At 53.1% G+C, this 22,237-nt stretch overlaps 7 protein-coding genes across 7 annotated transcripts; 4 read left to right on the forward strand and 3 right to left on the reverse strand.

The window, feature by feature from the left end:
* Window positions 1-953: 953 nt before the first annotated feature.
* On the reverse strand, window positions 954-1,792 carry J4E83_004129 (uncharacterized protein; the record flags this gene model as incomplete). Its single annotated transcript, XM_049331059.1, has 2 exons — window positions 954-1,748; window positions 1,784-1,792. The coding sequence occupies 2 exons, from the start codon at window positions 1,790-1,792 to the stop codon at window positions 954-956; spliced, it is 804 nt and encodes a 267-aa protein (XP_049189605.1).
* A 559-nt stretch (window positions 1,793-2,351) lies between these two features.
* J4E83_004130 (uncharacterized protein) lies at window positions 2,352-6,625 on the forward strand (the record flags this gene model as incomplete). Its single annotated transcript, XM_049331060.1, has 3 exons — window positions 2,352-2,399; window positions 2,443-4,894; window positions 4,941-6,625. 3 exons carry the CDS (start codon window positions 2,352-2,354, stop codon window positions 6,623-6,625), a joined length of 4,185 nt encoding a protein of 1,394 aa, XP_049189606.1.
* A 108-nt stretch (window positions 6,626-6,733) lies between these two features.
* On the reverse strand, window positions 6,734-9,189 carry J4E83_004131 (uncharacterized protein; the record flags this gene model as incomplete). The annotated part of the gene is made up of 2 exons (XM_049331061.1): window positions 6,734-7,700; window positions 7,931-9,189. 2 exons carry the CDS (start codon window positions 9,187-9,189, stop codon window positions 6,734-6,736), a joined length of 2,226 nt encoding a protein of 741 aa, XP_049189607.1.
* Window positions 9,190-9,751: 562 nt separating this feature from the next.
* Window positions 9,752-11,254, reverse strand: J4E83_004132 (uncharacterized protein; the record flags this gene model as incomplete). Its single annotated transcript, XM_049331062.1, has 1 exon — window positions 9,752-11,254. The coding sequence occupies one exon, from the start codon at window positions 11,252-11,254 to the stop codon at window positions 9,752-9,754; it is 1,503 nt and encodes a 500-aa protein (XP_049189608.1).
* Window positions 11,255-12,047: 793 nt separating this feature from the next.
* On the forward strand, window positions 12,048-13,283 carry J4E83_004133 (uncharacterized protein; the record flags this gene model as incomplete). The annotated part of the gene is made up of 2 exons (XM_049331063.1): window positions 12,048-13,133; window positions 13,185-13,283. 2 exons carry the CDS (start codon window positions 12,048-12,050, stop codon window positions 13,281-13,283), a joined length of 1,185 nt encoding a protein of 394 aa, XP_049189609.1.
* A 3,116-nt stretch (window positions 13,284-16,399) lies between these two features.
* On the forward strand, window positions 16,400-18,153 carry J4E83_004134 (uncharacterized protein; the record flags this gene model as incomplete). Its single annotated transcript, XM_049331064.1, has 2 exons — window positions 16,400-16,408; window positions 16,783-18,153. 2 exons carry the CDS (start codon window positions 16,400-16,402, stop codon window positions 18,151-18,153), a joined length of 1,380 nt encoding a protein of 459 aa, XP_049189610.1.
* A 504-nt stretch (window positions 18,154-18,657) lies between these two features.
* On the forward strand, window positions 18,658-21,970 carry J4E83_004135 (uncharacterized protein; the record flags this gene model as incomplete). The annotated part of the gene is made up of 2 exons (XM_049331065.1): window positions 18,658-18,663; window positions 18,761-21,970. 2 exons carry the CDS (start codon window positions 18,658-18,660, stop codon window positions 21,968-21,970), a joined length of 3,216 nt encoding a protein of 1,071 aa, XP_049189611.1.
* Window positions 21,971-22,237: the final 267 nt, after the last annotated feature.

Consider the following 22,237-nt stretch of genomic DNA (forward strand, 5'->3'; position numbering starts at 1 on the left):
CGCTAGCTGCATTGGCATTAGCTGACATGCGGGAGATGAAGCCGGCGAGGACCGCAACCTTAATATAAGCATGGCGGCCACGAGACGCCTCGATGGAGTCGTATGAGGTTTGCAAGGAAGCCTCTAGGTTGGGGTTTCACATGCATCAAGTGAACATGGCGGCGAACCTTGGAAGTCACGTCTGCTTCAGCCGCTCCAACGCGTCGGACTCCCAATGGCACGTTGTGTGATCTTTTGTCGATATTCTCAACGGCTACGCATGAATGTACTTAGGTACCTGCGCAGTATATGACATGAGATTGTCAGGGGTTTGTCCATTCCCGGCTGCCTGTCATCACCGACCCCTTTGTAAGCTGACTGCATTGCCTTCCCGCAGCCGAAAGCATGTTGGTATCAGCTACCCGGCGCCTGCCGAGGGTATCTTCAGTCCTTGTTTTGTTGTTGTACGCGACATGGGATTCTTCAGGTCTGGACGGTCCGATAAAGATGTCGATCTGATCCTGTACAAACACCATGCCAGTCCGTGTCGTTGATACGTCAAGGACATGACGTGAGCGTACGCCCAATGCAAGCCTACGGCGCGACGCCCAGGTAATGAAACAGCATCAACCTGGACGCACGCTTCACCGACTCTTTCGACAAGGTAGCGTCTACTATCGGAAGTAAAGTAACAAGCCCAGTTTCTCCCGAGCGTCAACATTTGCTAACGAACATGAAGCCTGTTACGACACAGAAAGTAGTAAACGCCAAAAAGGGAGAAAACAAGGCGAGAATAGCAAATGAATACCTCGCTGTATCCTATGTATGCCGCGCGTCGACAAGCATTCCGTTTATGAACGTCGTCAAGAGCACTATTGTCATTTGCTTCACTATTTGCTTGCAACGATCTCAATCGCGTACTGTGAACAGAGACGTCAAGAAAAACCCAAGCGCTAACATCGAGCAAGGTCTCGCTAGTGGCTGTCAACTTTAGAGAAGGTAGTCTTCAGCCACTCTGAGATGGTGTCAAACATGGCATCTTTTGCAGCTATCCTCGCTTTCTCCGCTTCGGGATCTTTAGCGGGAAAGCCTTCGAATGCATGTGGCTGGCCAAATACTTTATAGTATTGCACCCCCGGCGCCGACCAGCCTTCCTTGTTCGGAACCTTAGCCCTGCCGCCCGCAAGCTTCTCAGCCATGACTTCGACCTCGCGGCAGAACATGTCATGCTCAGCTCCGATGAGTAGAAGCGCCGGCGGCAACCTTTCTCTTGTAGCGAAATACATTGGACTCAAACGCACATCCTGCATGGAGGGCTTCTGGGCTTCATCCAGGTACAGATTCATGATGTCATCGAAGCTCTTTCCGATGAAGTCAGGGACTTGAGGATCTGGCCGAGTTGCCATCTTTGTATCGCTATCGGAGTCGAAGTCAACGGCAGGGTAGATGGATACGACACCCAGAATTTTGGACAGTAGCCTCGAGTCTTGGGCCGCGCCAAGGGTAAGATTACCTCCAGCTGAACTGCCGCAGAGGACGACTTTTGACTTGTCGATAGGCAATTCTGGATCGTCAATCACGGCGAGCGTTTGAGCGATGACATCCTCGTAGGCAGTGGGGAACTTGTTTTGGGGCGATTTGCCATAATCTATGCTGACTACGATACAGCTTGCATGATCAGCAAGATGTCGCGCCAGAACATCGTCGGCTGCGGGATAGTTGACGATGAAGCCACCACCGTGAGCTCTGATCACGAGGGGCAGCGGAGTCTGTTTGCCTTTAGAGTCTTTTGGTATGAATGTACGGCAGCCATAAAGATTCGGTCGACAAAGGTAGTTCTTGATAAAATCGGGTTGAGTTGCGGGCGCTAGCCAGGGTGAGGTCCGGATATAGAGCGAGGTATGAGCGATGGCTCGGATGCAGGCAAACTGAACGTGCGCCAGCGATCACATGTCGAATTTCCAAACGCTCCTCGGGTGCCAACCTTCTTGCATCTGATAGGAATCAGTGAAGCTGGCTTGTAGGTGTTTGCCTGCGCCAGCTGGGCGAAGGCAAGGTGGGGTTGTCTGGGGGCCTTGTGTACATATCTGGCCTAGCTTATGGAGACGGCCACTAGTCCCAATGCAGCGAAAGCCGCGGAGATAGCAATGGCGCCCTCCAGGGCTGCTGCAACGGATCAATAATCGAATGATGACAAAAGGTCGCGGGGCAGCAGCAAACGCTACCCCACTCTCGAGCCTCATGGGTGGTGCAGTCGCGTGTGGCCGGCATCGGGCCATGCACGACCTAGCATCATCTCTTGTCCATTTCGAAGTTTCTTGCCGTGCCTGTTGATGCCTTTGCGCCCCTGAGCTTCACCATCTATCGTCAACATGGCCACTCCCAAGATCAGTGGGCGGGGAATCCGCATCGCGATTGATGTATGTCTCACTATCGTGCGTACAACTGGAGCTGACAAGGCAGCGCGGCGGTACCTTCACGGACTGCGTAGGCAATCCCGGCACGGGCAAGATGGAAGACGACATTCTCATCAAGCTCCTCTCCGTCGACCCCTCCAACTACGATGACGCGCCGCTCGAAGGCATCCGCCGCCTCCTCTCCAAATTCACCGGCACCGAGATCCCCCGTGGACAGCCGCTCGACACGTCCAAGATCGAGAGCATACGCATGGGCACCACCGTCGCCACCAACGCGCTGCTAGAGAGGAAGGGCGAGGACATTGCCATGGTGGTCACAAAGGGCTTCAAGGACTGTCTTGAGATTGGTAATCAGAGCAGGCCGAACATCTTCGCGCTGGATATCCGGAAGCCCGAGGTGCTGTACAAGAAGGTCGTCGAGATCAATGAGCGCGTCACCCTGGAAGACTACGCCGAAGATCCGGAGAGAAACCAGACACAGGCAAAGAGCATAGAAGAGGCCGGAGACAGCGCAGAACTGGTCAAGGGCTTATCGGGCGAGACCGTGCGCATACTACAACGACCGCAGGAGGAGGCGATAAGGAAGCAACTGCAGGACGTCTACGATAGCGGGCTGAAGAGCATCGCGGTTTGCTTGATGCATGGATACACATACCCCAACCACGAGGCGTTGGTGGGCAAGATCGCGAGGGACATTGGCTTTGAGCACGTCAGCTTGAGCCACGAGCTTATGCCCATGATCAAACTGGTCCCACGCGCTACCTCGGCCTGCGCAGACGCATACCTCACCCCCGCAATCCGGAAATACATCGATGGCTTCTCCAAGGGTTTCGAAGGCGGGCTTGGCTCCAAGAGTGTGAAGCGCGAAGAGGGCTCCAAGGGCGCTCGCTGCGAGTTCATGCAGTCGGACGGAGGCCTGGTAGACGTCGACATCTTCTCTGGCCTGAAAGCCATCCTATCTGGTCCTGCTGGAGGAGTGGTTGGCTATGCGCTCACGTCATACGACCCTGAAACCAAGATTCCCGTCATCGGCTTCGACATGGGCGGCACCAGTACAGACGTGAGCAGATACGGCGCGGGACGCTACGACCACGTCTTCGAGACCACCACAGCTGGTGTTACCATACAGTCCCCACAGCTCGACATCAACACTGTCGCAGCAGGTGGTGGTTCGCGCCTGTTCTGGAGGAACGGACTGTTCGTCGTAGGCCCCGAGTCCGCAAGCGCACACCCTGGGCCAGCATGCTACCGCAAGGGTGGCCCACTCACCATCACAGACGCAAACTTGTTCCTTGGCCGCCTATTACCAGACTTCTTCCCTAAGATTTTCGGCAAGAACGAAGACGAAGGCCTCGATGCGCAAGCGAGCGAGAAACTCTTCAAGGAATTGGCTGAGCAGATCAACAAAGAGGTCGCAGGCGGTAATAAGGAGAAGGAGATGTCGCTGGACGATATCGCAAACGGATTTATCAAGATTGCTAATGAGACCATGACCCGGCCGATCCGAAGTCTAACAGAAGCCCGTGGACACGATACAAGCAAGCACAGGCTTGCCACATTTGGTGGTGCGGGTGGCCAGCACGCGGTCGCCATCGCCGAAGCACTTGGCATCTCGCAAATCCTGATTCATCGCTACTCATCAGTGCTATCAGCATATGGCATGGCACTCGCTGATGTCGTCGATGAAAGACAAGAGCCAGAGTCTACAGTATGGTCGGACGAGAAGGATGTGAGAGAGTACTTGCAGAACAAGATGGCAGACCTCAAGGGCAAATCAACAGCTACGCTTAGAGACCAGGGCTTTGACGAAGAGCATGTCCACTTCGAAGAGTATCTCAACCTAAGGTATCGCGGAACAGAGTCGGCACTTATGATCATCAAGCCGACGAAGGAGGAGGCAGAGCAAGAGTACGACGGCGATGAATGGGCTTTTGGCAAGGCTTTCGTCAAGCAACATGACCAGGAGTTCGGCTTTACTCTACCCGATCGCGACATCATTGTCGATGACGTACGAGCTCGCGGCATCGGCAAGACTTTTGAAGGTCTCGAGAAGAGTGTAGATCAGCAACTCAAGGAGATCAAACCAAAGGACCTCTCAGGAGACACAAAGCGCTACGATACCCGAAAGGTCTTCTTCGAAGGCGGCCGGCAAGATACGTCCGTCTACAAGCTCGAAGACTTAGAAGTGGGCGATCGATTGAAGGGCCCAGCAATCATCGCAGATGGCACGCAGACCATCGTCGTGACGCCTGGTGCCACTGCGCTTGTCATCCATACTCATGTGGTGATCAACATTGGTGAGACGGAAGACCAAGATAAGCAGGTTGACACGAAAGAAGTCGACCCGATATTGCTCAGTATCTTTGCTCATCGGTTCATGGCTATTGCTGAGCAAATGGGCCGCGCGTTGCAGAAAACCAGTGTGTCAACGAACGTCAAAGAACGATTGGACTATTCCTGCGCACTGTTCGATGCGGATGGCGGACTAGTCGCTAATGGTAAGCTCATCGCTGAAGTAAACTGAATCAGCTAACGCCAGTGTAGCTCCTCATTTACCAGTGCATCTCGGAAGTATGTCAACCTGTGTCCGCAAACAAGCCGCCATTTGGAAGGGCAAGTTGAAGAAAGGCGATGTCCTTGTCTCTAATCACCCCATGTTCGGCGGTACCCATTTGCCAGACATCACTGTGATCACACCCGCGTTCAGTGGCGACAACATCATATTCTACGTCGCTTCCCGCGCGCATCATGCCGATATAGGCGGAATACTCCCTGGCTCTATGCCCCCTGCGTCAAAGGAGCTTTACCAGGAAGGTGCAGCCATCAAGTCCGAGAAGTTGGTGTCGGAAGGACACTTCAACGAGAAGCGCATCACCGAGCTACTCTTTGATGAACCAGGCCAATATCCTGGCTGCTCGGGTACGAGATGTCTCAGTGACAACATCAATGATCTGAAGGCCCAGGTCGCCGCTAACCAAAAGGGTATTAACCTAATCAACACACTAATGTCGGACTATGGCGAGCGAGTCGTCAAGTTCTACATGACAAGCATACAAGCCAATGCGGAGCAGTCCGTTCGCGCGCTGCTAAAGGACGTATACAAGCGATTCGAGGGCCAAGATCTTAGCGCAGAGGACTTCATGGATGACGGTAGTCCAATACGACTGAAGGTCTCTATTGATCCCGAGAAGGGTGAAGCTGTTTTCGACTTCTCTGGTACCGGGCCTGAAGTGTACGGAAACATCAATGCGCCAGAAGCCGTTACCTACTCAGCCATCATATACTGTCTTCGCTGTCTGATCAGCGAGGACATCCCATTGAACCAAGGCTGTCTCAAGCCTATTCACGTTCTCATCCCCAAGAAGTCGTTCCTCTCGCCGTCTGACAATGCCGCTGTTGTAGGTGGCAACGTGCTCACAAGTCAGCGCGTGACAGATGTCGTCCTCAAAGCGTTCCGTGCTTGTGCTGCAAGTCAGGGAGATTGCAATAATCTAACCTTTGGATTTGGCGGTACAACATACGGAGAAGGCGAAAAGAGCGGCGAACGCAAAGACACGAAGGGTTTTGGATATTACGAAACAATTGCAGGAGGATCTGGTGCAGGCTCGACCTGGAACGGCACCAACGGTGTTCATACGCACATGACCAACACCCGAATTACCGACTCCGAGGTCTTCGAGCGAAGATACCCCGTTCTTCTCCGCGAGTTCTCACTCAGGGAAGATAGTGCAGGTAAGGGCATGCACATCGGTGGTGAGGGCGTAATCCGCGACATCGAGTTCCGCATCCCTGTCCAAGTCAGTATCCTCAGCGAACGAAGAGTTTACCATCCGTATGGTATGGAAGGAGGTGGAGATGCTGCATGCGGTCTGAACATCTGGGTGAAGAAGGTTGACAAGAAAGCCATTGACCAAAACTCCGACTCAAAGCGTCCAACGGAGTCTGTGGAGGATGCGCATGCGCCTACCACTTCCTATGCAGTTGAAACGCTGCTGAAGAAGGATGCCGATATCAGGAAGGAAGATGTAGAGTACAGATACATCAACATGGGCGCTAAGAACACGGCAGCCATGCGGCCTGGTGAACGCATCATCATCCACACACCTGGTGGCGGTGGCTGGGGCAAAGAGGGCGAGCAAAGTAGGGTGCAGGATAAGATTGACCCGAAGGGAAGTTGGAAGGGCGGAAGCATAGCCGGAAGGCAGAGCACTGCGGAGGCCAGTGCGTAGAAGACATCTTTGTATATCTTGTGAAAACTATAACGAACACATTCCACCTTCAAGCACAGTCTGGTGCATGTGACTCACATTGCGGTGTCAACGAGAAGCATCGCCCTCTTAGATGCCCTCCTCAAACCACCGTCTGACTTCCGCCTCGCAAATTTCTCTCCAATCCTCCCCAGCCCCGCCTTCCCTTCGATGCGCCTTCGCCCACCCCTTGGCAATTTTATCCACGACATCCTCTCTCCTACCCTTCCACCTCGGAAAGAACCGCATATTCTCCGCCTCAAACTCATCCACAGCCTCCTTCGGCACCGGCCACGTCTTCCCAAAATTCTCCCCATTATCTAGTATAACATCGCTCACCGTGATGCCATACATGGGCCTGTCCGCCATCGCCCTGGGTAGCAGATGCGTGAGATCTATCCGCCTATACACCATGCAAATATACATGGCGGTTGTGAGAAAGTACTCCAGCGGATCACGATTCTTCTTCGAGCTGGCGGGATACTTGAAGTCGGCGAAACTGATAGCGACATGGATGTGTGGGTGTTTCCGGCAGAAACGTGCTATGTAGATGAGGTCGTCCCATTTTATCGGGCTGATCCAGCGTTTTTGCAAGATAGGTATGACATCCTCCAGCCTTTTGTACTGCAATGAGAAGTTTATCCAGGCGCGTTGTTTTGCGGTACAGCCTGCGAGGAGCAGATCGAGATCCGAGGCATATTTGGCTCGGACGGTGTTGTAGCGGAGTTCCAAGTCAGCTGCTTCTGTGTATAGTTGGCGGTTTACGTGTTTGAGTTGGTTGAATGCGGGGGGATAGGTGCTGTGTTTATTTGGGGGTTGGCGCAGCCCCCGCCATCGAGATGTGGGTAGTGGTGATAGTTGCTTGGAAGGAGCAGTCAGTGCGAATGTGTAGATGAGGTTGCGGAGTTCGCCTGGCAGGCCTAGTAAAGAGGGTGTTGGATGCGGTACATGCGTCTTTTCAGGGCTCTTTGTAGACTGACTGGTTTTGGCACTCGCCTTCGCTTTCTTTGTTGCGTAATCATTGGGGATGTGCGGACCATCGTACTCGGAGTACTTTCTTTTGCGTGTGGTCCAGACCATCTTTGTAGCGGGTTTATTGGGGCGTAAGACCAGTGCAGAGGAAATGGAAGTATGAATCTGCTCTGGAATGCATCGCAGCATCAAGATCGATCCAGAGCATCGCAGCATTAACATTTAAATTACTCTGGTAGGCATGAGAAAATATTGGAGAGGAAGGTCGTGACGCGCATATTCTAGATGGAAACATATCAAGGCTGACCGACTCACCTACTTTCAGCAATCACACCATCACTCTTCCTCGCATTCGCAAAATTCTTACTGTCATAGAACGCAATCATATCCTTCCAGCCCTTCTCCCATTCGTCCTTCATCCACCCATGTTCTGCGACCCAAAGCTTCTCATGCACAACCTTCAACGAGCCATCGCCCTCCCCCTCGGTGGGGAAGAAGCCACCCCATTGTCTTTCCAACTTCGTCCCGGGATATGCACCCTCAGGACCAAACTGCCAGTTCAGGAATGCTTGCTCCGCCATCAAACAATTGTAGTTGTCAGTCTTGACATAGTTCTGGAGAAGGCGAGCGTGCATGCGCAAAGAAGGCGTGAAAACCATTGAACCAACATTGATGTTGGGATGCTTAGCATCGAGATCTTGCGCGACGCCAGCGAAGATATAAGGCTCGCATACCGGGCCGTCCTCCAAGAAGTCATCGAGATGCAGCTTCTCAGGTATGCATTCCTGTATCGGCGCAAGCTCAAACATCTCGTCCATGTTCGACAGCGGAAAAGCATCAGCGTCCAGAAACAGGACGCGCTCAAACTCCGTCTCTTTCCACATGTTGAGCTTGGCGAAGAGGTCTTTCCATCGTTCTTCTACGCCCTCGACATTGCATTCCCAGTGGAGAGGCGGAAGCTCACGAACTAGCGCGCCAGCTCCTTTGAGGAGTGCGCGTTGCTCGTCTGTGACATATTCGGCTACGAAGACGATGAAGGGGTGCTTTTTACTACGTGTGCGGGATGACCAGAGTAGTCGGTAGATGAGCGAGTGGATGGCGAGGAAGTATGGGTCCTTCAGGGAAGGATTGCGAGTAGCGAGAAAAGTTGCATACGCATATCCTCTCGGACCATTGGGATTGTAGTTGCGAGGCTTCTGTGTGAGGTACTTTTGGAGCACTGAAGTGGGAAGCTCGAGTTGGAGTTCGTCTTGAAAGTTGTATTTCGTTCCGGGTACGTGTTCCGTACTAAATGGTGGCGAGGCTCCTGCGAAGGAAGGTTCCGGGTGAAGGCCTGAAGCGGAATGTGCGTTGGCTAAACTGGACGGCCGAATCCCGTCTAGTAGGCCCTTCTCTCCGATTGCGGATGCATCTTCATGGTTGGAGACACGGTGCCCGTCAGATGGCAGGATCTCGATCCCGTCAATGTGCCCGTCTCCATGCGCATATGAGAAACCATATCGGTGTTGTGCGACAAGGTATACGGTTCCGAGACAAGCAAGTGTCGCTAGGGTAATGTTGTGTCGCCGTCGCATAATGTGTACGGAAGTACAGGTCAGGTTTCGCGATGGACCTTTAGTCAGGTCTAGATGCAACCTTCGTGAAAAGGAGAGGGGAACTTCACATGCGCATTTGGTCAAACTGCTAGGGTGCCGAGCCGTGTCGTAGTCCAGCCGACAATGAGGTGCATGTCGCCTTAATGGAACAGTGACACTGACGACGACCTGTTGATCCTGATCAAAGTCCCAACACAATTGAGAGCAAGGGTCGAGTTAATCACGCACGGTGATGTCGCCAATTCCGGGTGCTGCCGTCAGCATGATCGGCAGGCGAGCAAGGACCACCAGTCCATGCCGAGCAAGTACCCCATGGGGCGCCGCTTCGGAGGAAACTCCACTTTGGATCACCAATAAACATTTGCACCAACATGATAATGCATCTTACCCGTTTAGCACCTGCAGTAGCGCCGTGACGGGTTGCCCCTGGCGTGCCAACATCACATGAAGCCGAGCCAAAAGTGTCTAGAGGAGTCGATAGTTGGCCAGCGCATTGCGATGACACACGAAAAATTGTGGATGAAGACTGATTCAATTTCTTCTAACGTACAGAGTAACTGCGCTGGTGTTTTGGAGGGGAAACTTGTGGCTGGATGGTGCATCTGTAAAGCCAATTTGCCAACTTGACGCTGGGCTCGTCCACTAGTTTCGTGACAACCTCGGCTGCATAGAGCGTAATGGGAAGGATAATTAGCTGCGATAGCCAAAATGCAGGCTCGAGCCCCATAGGCCCCCCCTTGGGAAGCGGGAACTTGTCGACCCATCCTGGGAGACCGTCCTGGTGGAACGGTCTTGAAAGCCCAACCGCGGCATAAATTCGGTCTCCTATTGTCCAGATGACTAGGCCATGAACTAGGTACAGCGCGAATGAGATGCGCGCGAGGTACTGGCAAAATCCGGTCTCGAAGAAGCGCTTCAGCCATGGCAGTCGTGGAATTGACGCTACGGCTAAGAACGCAGCCCAGAAGAGGTAGAACCATTTGGCGTCAAAGACAGCTTGGGGCTTGAGATGCGACAGCCAGATCCATCCAGGAGACTTTGAAATGAGTACTGTGCGATCGATATCGGGTGCATCGAATGCCGGTACACCGCCGAGGTAAAGTGCAGCGATGAACAGATGGAAGAAGATGAGCTCTTTGAACCCAGCCAGCGCACCGAGGAACCGTGGAAGCTGGTCTTGCTCGGCAAGCAGATCAAGGTCGCAGAGCAACATTCCAGATATGAACAATGCTCCGTAGAAGCCGTCTACCACGTACAGGAAGTAAAAGGCCAGAGCCACCTGACACATGAGGCGAGCATTGCGTGTGCATCGAGAGAGAGCGGAGAGTGCGGTGTAGACGATAATGGATCCTTTGAACTCAATCGGAATGGACCAGGAATGAGGGTGGTAGGGCTCCGTGAATTCGTAGATGTTCGTGGAGAAGACGAAGCTGTAGTTCTTGAAGGTTCGATACCAGCTGACAACATCCTCGCGGAACGTAGGTTCCATATTGCGCATATCGACAGATATTCCACTCCAATGGCGGAACAACATCCACGCAAAGGTGACGACGATGATGGGAAGGTATAGTCGAAGCCAGCGGCGGAAAAGGGCAGAGCCGACGGTGTTCGACGCACTTGAGATCTGGCCGTCGTGGATTTGTTGTAGGCTTTTGAGCGAAAGGACATATCCTGAGATGACGAAAAAGATAGCCACTGCGAAGTGACCACCGGAGAACATGAGTCGAAAGAATGGGAATGCTGCCGAATAGTATTTCCCATCGTAGCCAAACGAAGTTTCGAATGCTTGATTGCCCTTGCCTCCATGAGACCAAAGTTGATTATGGTGCAGGTATACCAAGAACGCCGCAAAGCCCCTAAGGCCATCCAGCCATGCTGTTGGTCTTGCAGGCTTGCTCTTCGTTGCTGAGCGTAAGCTCAAGAATTCGGGACGCACTGCGTTGAGACTCAATTTTGTTGTTCGTACTGGTTTCCATATTGTCGGCGAGAGTTTGACCTCGTCAAGGTTGCCTTTGTCGAGCAAGCCCTGGTGTGTGGCTGGCATAGCTGAATCCGAAGCGGTAGCAGAAGTGATGGCAGCTGTGGTTTCAATCGAATGTAGAGGCCAATATCTAAGAATCCCACAAACACTTGGTACAGGAGCGAATGGTGCGGGTGTCGCGCGAGGCTAGAGAACGCGTAGTATTCTGACGGGAGCTATGCCTTTAGCTTCCCTCAACCGAGGCAGCATGTGTGGTTCACAACGGTAAGTTTAATAAAGCGATCGTCCAGGTTGAGCCGATCATGCAAGCGGGGCATGTTGAACTTGGCATCATACCCCAGAAGGATCCGAGGTTGCACCATCTTGTGAAGTCAACAGCCCACGAATCAACACAGTTTGATATCATAGACAATACAGTTGGGCCGTTCCTGATGAGAGACGTCCGGTGCGGGGCTTGAGTGGGGATACTACCGTTTGTGTCTACGCCTCCGACCATCTTGCAGGGATCATCTAGAGAAGCTTTAGCCTAGGCGTCTTGACCCAACATCGCCGCCGCAATGATGCAGGCGGCTCCTTAGCCATGCGACGCACATGCGCTATTGAACACCCGTCACGAGGCTGGTCCTGCATTCAACAGTTGTACCGATGTACCGAGGAAGTAGAGCTGCGCGGGGATTGGTGGGCGCAAGGGCCGAATGTGAAAACGACAGGAGGGTCTTGGAAAAGATAGTCAGTGAGCTAATCTCTCAAAGACTCAGGATGGCTGGGTCGAAATAGTCGCCTGCTTTTTTGTAATAACCACAGCATGCGCACGCGACCCAGGGCACCTCCACCCAAGCTTCACCTCAATATTGCAATGGCTCCCCATTCCCCAATTGCAGCGCACTTCTCGGGCAAGCTCACGAGCCAAGTGAGAAGGGTCCTGCCTGCATATCTTGCCCTGCTTTTCATCTTCTTGTTCTTCGCCAATACACACTTCTTTACTACACCCATTCGGGCTGCCAACAATTACAGGCGCGAGCTCAGATACCAACAGCCACTGCAGCTAAAAAGTGATGTGATTCCGAGGAAGATTTGGCAGACATGGAAGGTCGGCCCTCTAGGCTTCGAGAAGCGCGACTCGGATTCAGCGAAGACTTGGCCGGCGAAGAACCCCCGGTATCGGTACGAGGTTTTGACCGACGACAACGCGAACGATTACCTCGAATTCCACTACGGCGCTCACGGTATCAACAGACCAGACCTTGTCAACCTCTACCGAGAGCTTAACATAACGATCATCAAGGCTGACTTGCTTCGTTATCTCGTCATGTACGCCGAGGGTGGTGTGTATGCCGACATAGATGTGGAATGTCTTCGTCCTATCGACCGATTCATACCCGAGCGGTACATTGAGGAGGAGGTCGATATGATAATTGGTGTCGAGATTGATGAGCCAACCTTCGCCGAGCACCCCATCCTCGGTGGCAAGTGCAAGTCTTTTTGCCAGTGGACGTTCGCCGCCAAGCCTAGACTGCCAGTCATGATGAGGCTCATGGAGAACATACAAGCATGGCTACATGAGCTGTCGCATCAGAAAGAAGTCGAGATATCAGAGCTGCAGCTGGACTTCGACGAGGTCATAAGCGGGACGGGTCCTTCCGCGTTCACGAAGGCCGTACTGGAGCAGATGACTGCACAGAATCAAGGCAAGCCGGTTACCTGGGACCTCTTCCACAATCTTGCGGAGTCGAGGCTCGTCAATGGCATCCTGGTGTTGAATGTGGAGGCTTTCGCAGCCGGTCAAGGTCACTCGGACTCCGGTAACCATGACTCAAGGGGGGCTTTGGTAAAGCATCACTACCATGCTTCGGGATGGCCGACACTTCACCCGCGCCGCAACCACCCCATGTACGGCGAGGTAGAGCAATGTAACTGGAAGCCTGAGTGTGTAGCAGAATGGGTAAGTCTGACAGCGACCTTGTATACACGCATCTTTACTGACATCGCATAGGACAAGAACGTCGCCGAATGGGATACGCTGCCTAAAGAAGAGCAGGATAAGCGCATCGCCAGCAAACCGGCACCGCCTGGTGGCATCAAGCCTCACTAGACTTGAGCATCTTGTATATATATATGGGCGAAAGGTGTCCAAAGCCAAATACATCGGGGTCTGCAGTGCTGCTGCATCGGGTCGGCGCGTGCGGGATGGAGCGGAGGTGTCGGGTGCTACCCATCGCGTCGTCAGCTCGTGGTAGGGCGCGGTGCGTATAGAGCCCCGGAAGCCGACGCGTAGCGCCGCGCAGTCTCGTACTCAACGGCCGCCATCGCCGCGGGTGTGGTTGGTGGTAGCTGGGAGGCGTGGTGATGGAGAGGTAGCGGAGCTCGCGTCTATGGACGATCAAAGATATCTTGGGGGCGTGACGTCATCGACGCGTCGGCCTACCACACGAATAATGTAATGTCATATGAACACAGCACAGCAATTACTCGCTCTTTTCCACGTCTCATCTCCGAATCTGCGTCTTATGAGAATTGGGGTGAGAGCCGGCCGTCACTCAGGCCACTGTTGAGAAGGTAAACCTCCGCGTCGTCCAAACAGCCTCGTGAGATATGCCTCTTTCCAATCGCTCACGGTACACTTCGAAGTTTTATCACTGCACATGGATGGTCCCGAATCCTGCCGTTACTTATGCGATGACGTCTCTTACTAACATCACCATACCTAGGCATTGTCTCCGACACATTGACGGTAAGTACAACCAAGGACGCGTTTGAGCTTCGACCTCAAAACCAACAGTTACATCGTCTGCTCGACACCCAATATAGAGGCTATGTTCTCAACAGCGCACGAGTATGCCCTCCTACTAGTGGTACCAGCAAGTGGCCCGATCTCAACGTTCGCGGCCTTGATACTAGGATGTGGGTCCCGATTTGGGTCCCAGGATCATGCGTACTACTGTCTAGACTATGCTAACTTGATTATTCTGGTCGAGTTGGTATTCGCATCTCTCGACTCGGTTCCCGCGTCGAGAGCTCTAAGATTCACACACTCAAATATATGTCGCGCCAGCGCATTATGTATTATGAAGAGACTTATTGAGGCTGTACCCGCTTTTGTCGAGGAAGATGCCGGAGGAGGTAGATAAATATGAGAGCCCTCCTGATAACGCCGATTACGACATCTTGGGAGAAATTTTCCCATCCCGACCAAGAGCTCTGTCATATTGGACTTTTGCAGCAGTAGGTCGGACAGCTGAGGCTTCTCGATGAGTGAAATCTAGTGTATCGAAACCTGGAGTACATCTGGGCAAGGAATATGAAGACATTAGTTTGGTTTCATTCTTGCGCGACAACAAATAACGGCAAGAACGTTGAAGGATCAGATCTGTATTTATTTTCACTCGACACACTCGACCGGACTGCTCCACTCACATTGCGAATGCAGCACTGATAGAGCTGTTTCATTATCTTCAGGCGATCACCTATGTGGGTAATCGCACCGACAACGGTACTATGGACCGTATCATTCATTCACACTGCCCATACAATGTGTTGATCGCATCACTCAATTTCACAACAGTACTGGGAGCTAGCAATAACACCCAGAGTTCTTTTCTACAATTCCAAGTCATTGGCACATCTTCCTTGGCAGCGCAGATGTCGCGGCAGTCTTCGCAAGAATGGCAAACGCGCCCGCAGACCGAAACAGATTCGACAGACGGTAGGCAGCAAAACTTCGTACCCGGGCTAGAAATAGGATTCCACACGACTACGTTCAGTTTCACTGGCGAGGAGAGTGCGGAGGAGAGCCATGGCGATGACCGCAACCAGAGAGTTGGCTTAAATCGACCTCACACAATACCATCAGCAGGTGCTGTAGATACCAGCATGACAAAAAACGACCTAATCCGCAGCTCAACTCACAGTTCGACCTCTTCGAGTCTGCACTTCCTCAATTTGGGCGACTTGGCTGCAGCATTGCCACCAACTGGCTCGACCGGCTTGCCATCGCAAGGACACTCAACGATACATGTTCTTCCAGCAAAGCTCTTCCGGTCCGCTCCTATGCAGATATCCGCGTCACCAAGTGAACGCCCATCTTCTCCAACTGAGTCGATCGGCTCTAGCTATTCGTGGCGCTCTGATAGAGCAGGCGTGCACGGTCGACTTCGCGATAAACTCCAAGGGCCAGGTATGACAGAATTATATGTAAATAGCGGTGGGAGCGTCCCCGCGTTAATCGATCACGAACAAAGAGGGCGGAGTAGGAAACGGGAACGGGAACGGGAACGGGAAAGAGAGAAGCGACCTGGTTTCGCACGGAGATTATTTCGACGCTTCACAAGCTCCGATGTAGATGCGCAGAGAGATGAGCCGAGCAAACCAAGCACTGGAAATTTATACAGCGTGAGACGTGGTAAACGAAGGAGTACCAATTTCGGGTTCTAATTGAGATGGACCTCTTGAAGATACCACGTGACATCATAGGGCCTACAACCAGACGATGTAAAGCCACCGTCTTGGAGGATAGAAGCGGCCTCAATGTTGAGCCTACTAAGAAGGTGTTGGAGGGTGGTATGTCTGCTTCATGAGACGATAGCGTCGAGAAGTAAAGGGGCCTGTATGTCAAGCGCGCGTGATGACGTCAGTCACGTGATGCCCATTTGGCGGGTACCTAGGTACTTCCTAATGTATTGTAGATTGCATATGTACTGAGCCCAAACCTTATAAATGGACTGTCTCGCATCTTGCAAACTGAGAATCGTGAGAAGAGAAGACGCGACGCATATGCGAATGTCCTGTCAAGTCCGCACATACTGCCCAGGTGAGTTTAGTGTCTTCAAAACTGTGCACGGGCAATGACGTCCCCATCGCGAACGCGCGCCCGACCTTGGATAGCTGCCAATCTTCCCACTTCCCTTCCAGCTCCTCATCTCCTTCTACTTGTTTTCGTCAAATCACGTCAGGATTCTGCCCATTACGTTTCGTAGTCGTTCGTAACAGCCATGCGGCGGCGGGGTAAATTAATTTTAGCTGAGTGCAACGCGCCCGCGTGGTGGCTTAGCGCGACGATGGGACGCCGCACTGCCGTTCGCTCACCCTCGTGACAGCTTGCGCCGCTAATGCACTTCTCACTTCCTGCGACTCCATTGCATTCTATCAGCGGCGATTGAGGCCAAACTTTGTTGGGCAGTTTGCGACGCCATTCAAATACGAGAGGACGCTATGGACCATGTCAGCGCATCCCTAGAACTCCTTCATCGTACGTGTTACCGTCAACAACAGCTGTTCTAAGCTGGATGCATTTCACGACATTGTGCAAGAGATGGCTGAACTAGAAAGGCTCTGACTAATCGTTTGTCTGCTCTCAAACACAGAATAGAAGACAATGGGGTTATATTCACGATGCTAACGTCGCTGTAGTCATTTGCGCAACTTTGATCTTTGTCCGCGACGTCACGAAAGACACAAGCGGCGTAACTAATACAACGAACTTTTTGAACGAGACTCTTGTGTTCTTGGATGTGTTTTCGAATGTCTGCTTCAGCGACTTGACCGGAGTTTTACGCGACAGTCGTTTGCATCGCATCTTACCAAGTGATATAGAGCACTCTCTTTACTCGCTCAACAAGTCTCTAGCCGCACATCGGGAGGCGTGGAGGTACATCGGCAAGAGTCCCACCCCCGGTGCGGGGCAAAGAAGCGTTGAGGATCTGAAGCGCGGTCGCGCCGCGTCACTAGATGTTCAGCATGAAAAGAAGAGCTGGAGAGACGAAATGAAAGAACGCTCGCAACTCTGGCGAGAAAAGGCGCGACCAGGGCTATACAAAGCATTGTTCGGAGCAGAGGAGATGGCCACGCTCACCTTGAATTGCTTGCAATGGACGCATCGGCTTCGTCAAACTCTGGAAATTGTCTTCCTTGGCATCGGACCTCCGGATCCAGGATTCGGTAATTCCAGGCAGGCTGCTATCCTTGGCGTGGCAGAACAACTCGAACGCCAGCATCGAGCAGGTGCAGAGCCTTCGAGCGACTATACTGCGCTCGTTGGCGCGCTCAGAGAAACGATCAGCACTGGGCAGCCATCTCACGGCCTCATCAAGACGATATATGACGACGGTGGAGATGAAGTCGACGTTCTTGTTGAAACGCGATCGGACGACGAGACGCCTGCTGAGTACATGTGTCATTTGACGTGGTTGCTACAGGCTCCTCATCAGACTGACGTATCCGTCAAGAGCGACGCCCAGAACGGCTACCAGCTGCATACATTAAGCTGTATGGGTTTCATCGATGATCCACTCAACAGAAGGAGTCTGATCGTCTACCGCGCTCCGCAAAGCCATCCTTGGGCATCAAACCCACCGTCTTTGTATGACATGATCTCGAAGGGTCCGACCGCGAGACCCTCAATAGGAAGTCGCTTTCTCATCGCAAGAGCACTGACAAGCACACTACTCGAGTCGCATGCCTCCGGCTGGGTTCACGGGAACGTACAGTCGCGCAGTATCGTAATGCTGCCAAGGTCGTTTAACGATCTCGAGTTGTCTCCCTTCTTTGTTGGCTGGGGTGTCCTCCAACCCCTCGAGGCTACGCACTTCCCGTTGGAGCCGAACCTGTACCGCCACCATGACCGTTTTGGCCGACCATCTTCAGAATATTCCAACGAGCACGAGATTTACTCACTGGGCGTGGTTCTTCTAGAGCTTGGACTATGGCGGACGATGGCGAAAGTCTTCGCCCGCCGCATAGAGAAGTTCCCGATCTTCGGCATAGTACAGCAGCAGGATCTCTTTAATCGTATACACAATGCGATACTAGATTGGGCCAACAGTACCGAAATCGAGAGAGAGATGGGAAAGGCTTACGCGCAAGTCGTGTCAAAGTGTCTTACTTGGCACTATGAAGATCCAGTCGAAGGCATGATTGAGTTCCGAAAGCAAGTCGTGGACGTGTTGACTACAGGATGTGGATTGTAGCTGGTGGACTACTTCTGGACATCAAATCCAGTCGAATTGCGACAAATACCAAATTTGAGAGCGATCAAATACTAGCGACTGAGGACGATGAGTGGTCGCGCAAACAGAGCAACGGCGTCAGCGGAAAGAGTCCTACGCCAAACACCAAATACAAGCGCGCATGCAAACAGCAACGAATGTATCGACACACAAACCTCTTGGGCGGGGAAAGTGATGTTTCGTATGCTATATGTTGGCGCTACGACCTCGCATCAACGGTTGAGTCAGTCCACCCTCTTCGTCAGTATATACAATACATCAGTATATGGTAGTCCAAGCTTTCAAATCACTCATCGGTTACGATGTTCGGGGTTCTTCCAGTGGTCTTCACGCCAAGTGAGCTCCCTGCCTCACTGTCCGGAAAATGCTATGACCACACATGGCCAGCGTCTGTCATTGCAGGCTTTCCAGAGCTGCTATGACGTTGCGAAAATTATATCACCTCGCCATGGGCCCGTTCAGGAGATGCAAGTGAGCACGGGCACCCAGAGGGTGCTTCGTCTACTGATAAATAGCCCGTCTCTTACACTCAAGCACCTTGGCTCCCCTCCACCCCGACACCCACCAGCGCTCTCAAAGTCCTGGTTCCACCGGCTGTACCGCGACTACCGCTCTCCTCGCACACCGCCCCGCCCTCACATCTTCTGACAAGCGCCTAAAAGACTGCGCCGACCCGACGGACTCTGCCCGTATCGCGCGACCACAAGGTCAAACTCCGACCGTCGCAATGTCCAACTTGAACGAAGAATTCGGTCCGGAAGACATGGCCTGGGTCGCGGCCGATGTTCAGATGAGGGAAGAACAAGATCTGAATCGTGCCCTTGAAGCAAGTCGAGCTTCCGCGGGAACCGGGGTACCACCGCGTCCAACGAGCGCTAGGGTCACAAGACAATGCGAGGCGGAGGACGAGGAGCTTCTTGTTGCGCTTGACGTTAGCCGGATAGAAGCAGAAAAGGCGGCCCAGAGACGCAATGCAGACGCGGAGGCGGACCAACAACGCCTTCTCGAAGCTCAAAGGCAGTCGGGGCGTGAAGCTCTAGCCGCTGACCAAGAACGTGAAGCTACTCGCAAAGCTGAACTACAGTCTCTGAAGGATGAGCGAGCTCGGGCTCAAATTGCGCGATTACACCAAGAGACCTTGGATCAGGCCATCGTCGAGAGCAAGTTGGCAGCCGAGACTGAGCAGCGGCAACATGAACAAGAGTCTGCACGCCTTCAGGAGGCATACGCTGTACGCGGCCTGAGCGAAGACGAGCAGCTGCAGATGGCAATGAGCCAGAGTCAAGACGAAGAGCATTCTCGTGAAGTTGCACAGGTCGGGCAGCTTCGAGAGGATATGCTGCGCTGCGTGAACGAGCAAGAACAAACCTCTGAACTACTAGGCGAGCCATCGGCTACCCAGCGTTCAGAAGACCGTCCAGTCTTGGGGGCCATGGCGTCCTATCCTCCGGGTCCGGTTACTGAGCAGGAGCAAAGGAGTGTGGCCGATGCTCAGGAGATTGTTGACAACCCGAATGCGCTGTATAGGCCTTTGACACCAATATCAGAGACATCTACATCGCGACCAGCGAATCTTCGATCACTGGCATACACCCAAGTCCGAGGCCCTAACATTGTCACCGCCACGACCACGACGGATCATAGAAGGTTAACCGCGACGCTTCCACCCCCGCCACGTGGAATTCCTACCCCACCTGCCTCTGATAGAAGCAGGTCATCCATTCGATCGGTTTCCTCAGGCCGTCCACCGTCCTACCAGACAGTAGAAGAGAACCCCGCGCGGAGAGTGGAATCCTTCGAAGTACCTCACGGTGTCCCAAACGAGTCGCAGACTAGCGAAGAGCCTCCCCTATATCCTGGCGCTTATCCTCCGTCTCCTTCCCAGGCTGAGTCGGCGGCTCCTCATACAGTACTCGGTCTAAGGCCAATTCTTGGGACGCCCTTACTTCCAGGCGCGTACCCTCCTTCGTACGCGAGCAGTAGAGCACCTCGCAGCGAGGCAGGAGCATTTTCTGAGACGTCTGTGCAAGAAAGTGTCGTGGCTCGACGCCCATTGGGCAATAGGGGATCTAGCAATGTGCCCTCAGTGCCATCAATCCAGGACCGAAACGCGGGAAGCGGTTGTTCTCATGGAGATACTATGTCTACAAGGAGCGACTCGTTTCCTGGCGCATATCCGCTATCGTCGCAAGCAAGTCGAGCTCCGAGTCGGCTGGATACGGTGTCATCCGGAGGGACGTTCTTTACAGCTCAGGAAACGCAGCGATCTCAGCCTCAAGCAAGACCACAGTCTGCTCTCTCTGATCTCTGGAATCATCGGGATCGAGATAGTCATCAACACGAAGGGTCAGGACCTCGGCCATTCACACCGGTTTCGGTGTCTTCACAGCCAAGCGATGCGTCATCTGCCATTCGACCGCCATCATCTCGAACATCTCAGGGTAGTAGTATTGCGCGGAAGCCGGTTGCGAAATCTCAGCATGCTACCTCTGTTTCTGCTGAGCACCTAGCGCCAGTCACTGCTGCCGATGCGGTCAGTCCGTCGGACGTGATCTCGTCTGCCTTGCAGCAGGAGCCGGTGAGAAACATCTTCAACGCTCCGGTCAGCGTGACCATCAACAACCTCCCCGAAGCGCCCAAGTCCTCCCAGAATCTGTTGAGGCAAGTCTTCAATAAGAGCAGGCAGACTAACAAGGGCGTGAAAGCTGTCGAGCAGAAAGGGGCAGAGTTCTACGTCAAGGGTGTAGCTGAAGCGACAAGTAACCTTTGGAAGAACAAGAGAAAGATATTTCCTGCCAGGTCTTCCAAATCAGCTGGAAATGCTGTGATCCACGAAGCGAGGGGAATTGACCGTTTTCCTGTTTCTCCGGCTCATGACGACGTGGGTACTATCGTCAGTCCCTGGCCTGCGAGACAGTGTCTGCACGTCGTGAACGCAGATCCTACGCGCTCCGTATTGAGCACACCTGAAACCACAAGGCCGCTGCAATCAGAAATGGCCGGACAGCAGAGTGAAGAGGTCGACACTCCTCGACCGTCTACATTGCAGCGGTCGGTAACGTCACCTCCGCCGACAGCGGCGATACCGTCGAGGCCAATGTCGCTGGATCAATGGACCGTGTCCCAGATTTCGGACGTCAACGGCAATGCAGTAACTCCGCCTAGCGTCTGTCAATCGAGAGTGCGAAGCTCGATGGATAGTTTCCGGTGCGCTTCCGAACTGCGCCCTCAGCCGCTGGATATTCGCAAGCAGCCTCCTCCTGTGCCACCAAAACCTTTGGAACTGGCCAGTCCTTCTGCACGTGTAGCACCATCGCGACCACCACCGCCTCCTCGCAGCCGGAATCCGATGACGAGGCGTATGCTTGGCGAGCAAGAGGAGGGGTCTGGGTGGGTGCAGCAACCAGTGCATTTTCTTGGCATGGATCTGACCCAAGGACCAACAATGGGCTCACCGGATTCCATGACGGTGACACCCCCAACACCTCGGCGTATCAACGTCGATTTGAACCGCCGCAGTCAATTTGGGCCAATTGACACAAGCTTGGCGAACGTGCCTCCTGGTGAACGTCGCATCGACGAGTTCAGCTCACGATCAATGATGGATCTTGGCATGATGGGTCAATTGGGTAATCCTGCCATAATGGAGCCATTGCTTGGACAGTACGAGCAGACCTATGCCCGCCCACCACATGTGCAGCAGGAAAGGCTGAACTCGGATGCGAGGGCAAGAAAAAAGGAGAAGGACACGCAGAAGGCTTTGCGGAAGCAGTTTTGAAGGTTGAAAAGGCACCGAGGAGTAAAGCCTGGGATAGAGGAAGAGTACCCATCTGACTATTTCAGCGACGTTTTACTAAGTATCGCAAGCAATTGTACATTATTTACCATCTTTGGAGCGGTTGAAGTGATATTATTGCATGTTCATCTTGTTGTAGAACAACTCAATAGGCTTGGAGGTCTACGGCTACCCATGTCGTCTGCTTGTCAACCGGACCGGGAGCACACACCTCAGATAACGTTACCCGACATCGCGCGCATGAGTGGT

This window comes from Alternaria metachromatica, assembly GCF_023757995.1.
Source record: "Alternaria metachromatica strain BMP 0045 chromosome Unknown scaffold_7, whole genome shotgun sequence".
Taxonomy (NCBI): domain Eukaryota; kingdom Fungi; phylum Ascomycota; class Dothideomycetes; order Pleosporales; family Pleosporaceae; genus Alternaria; species Alternaria metachromatica.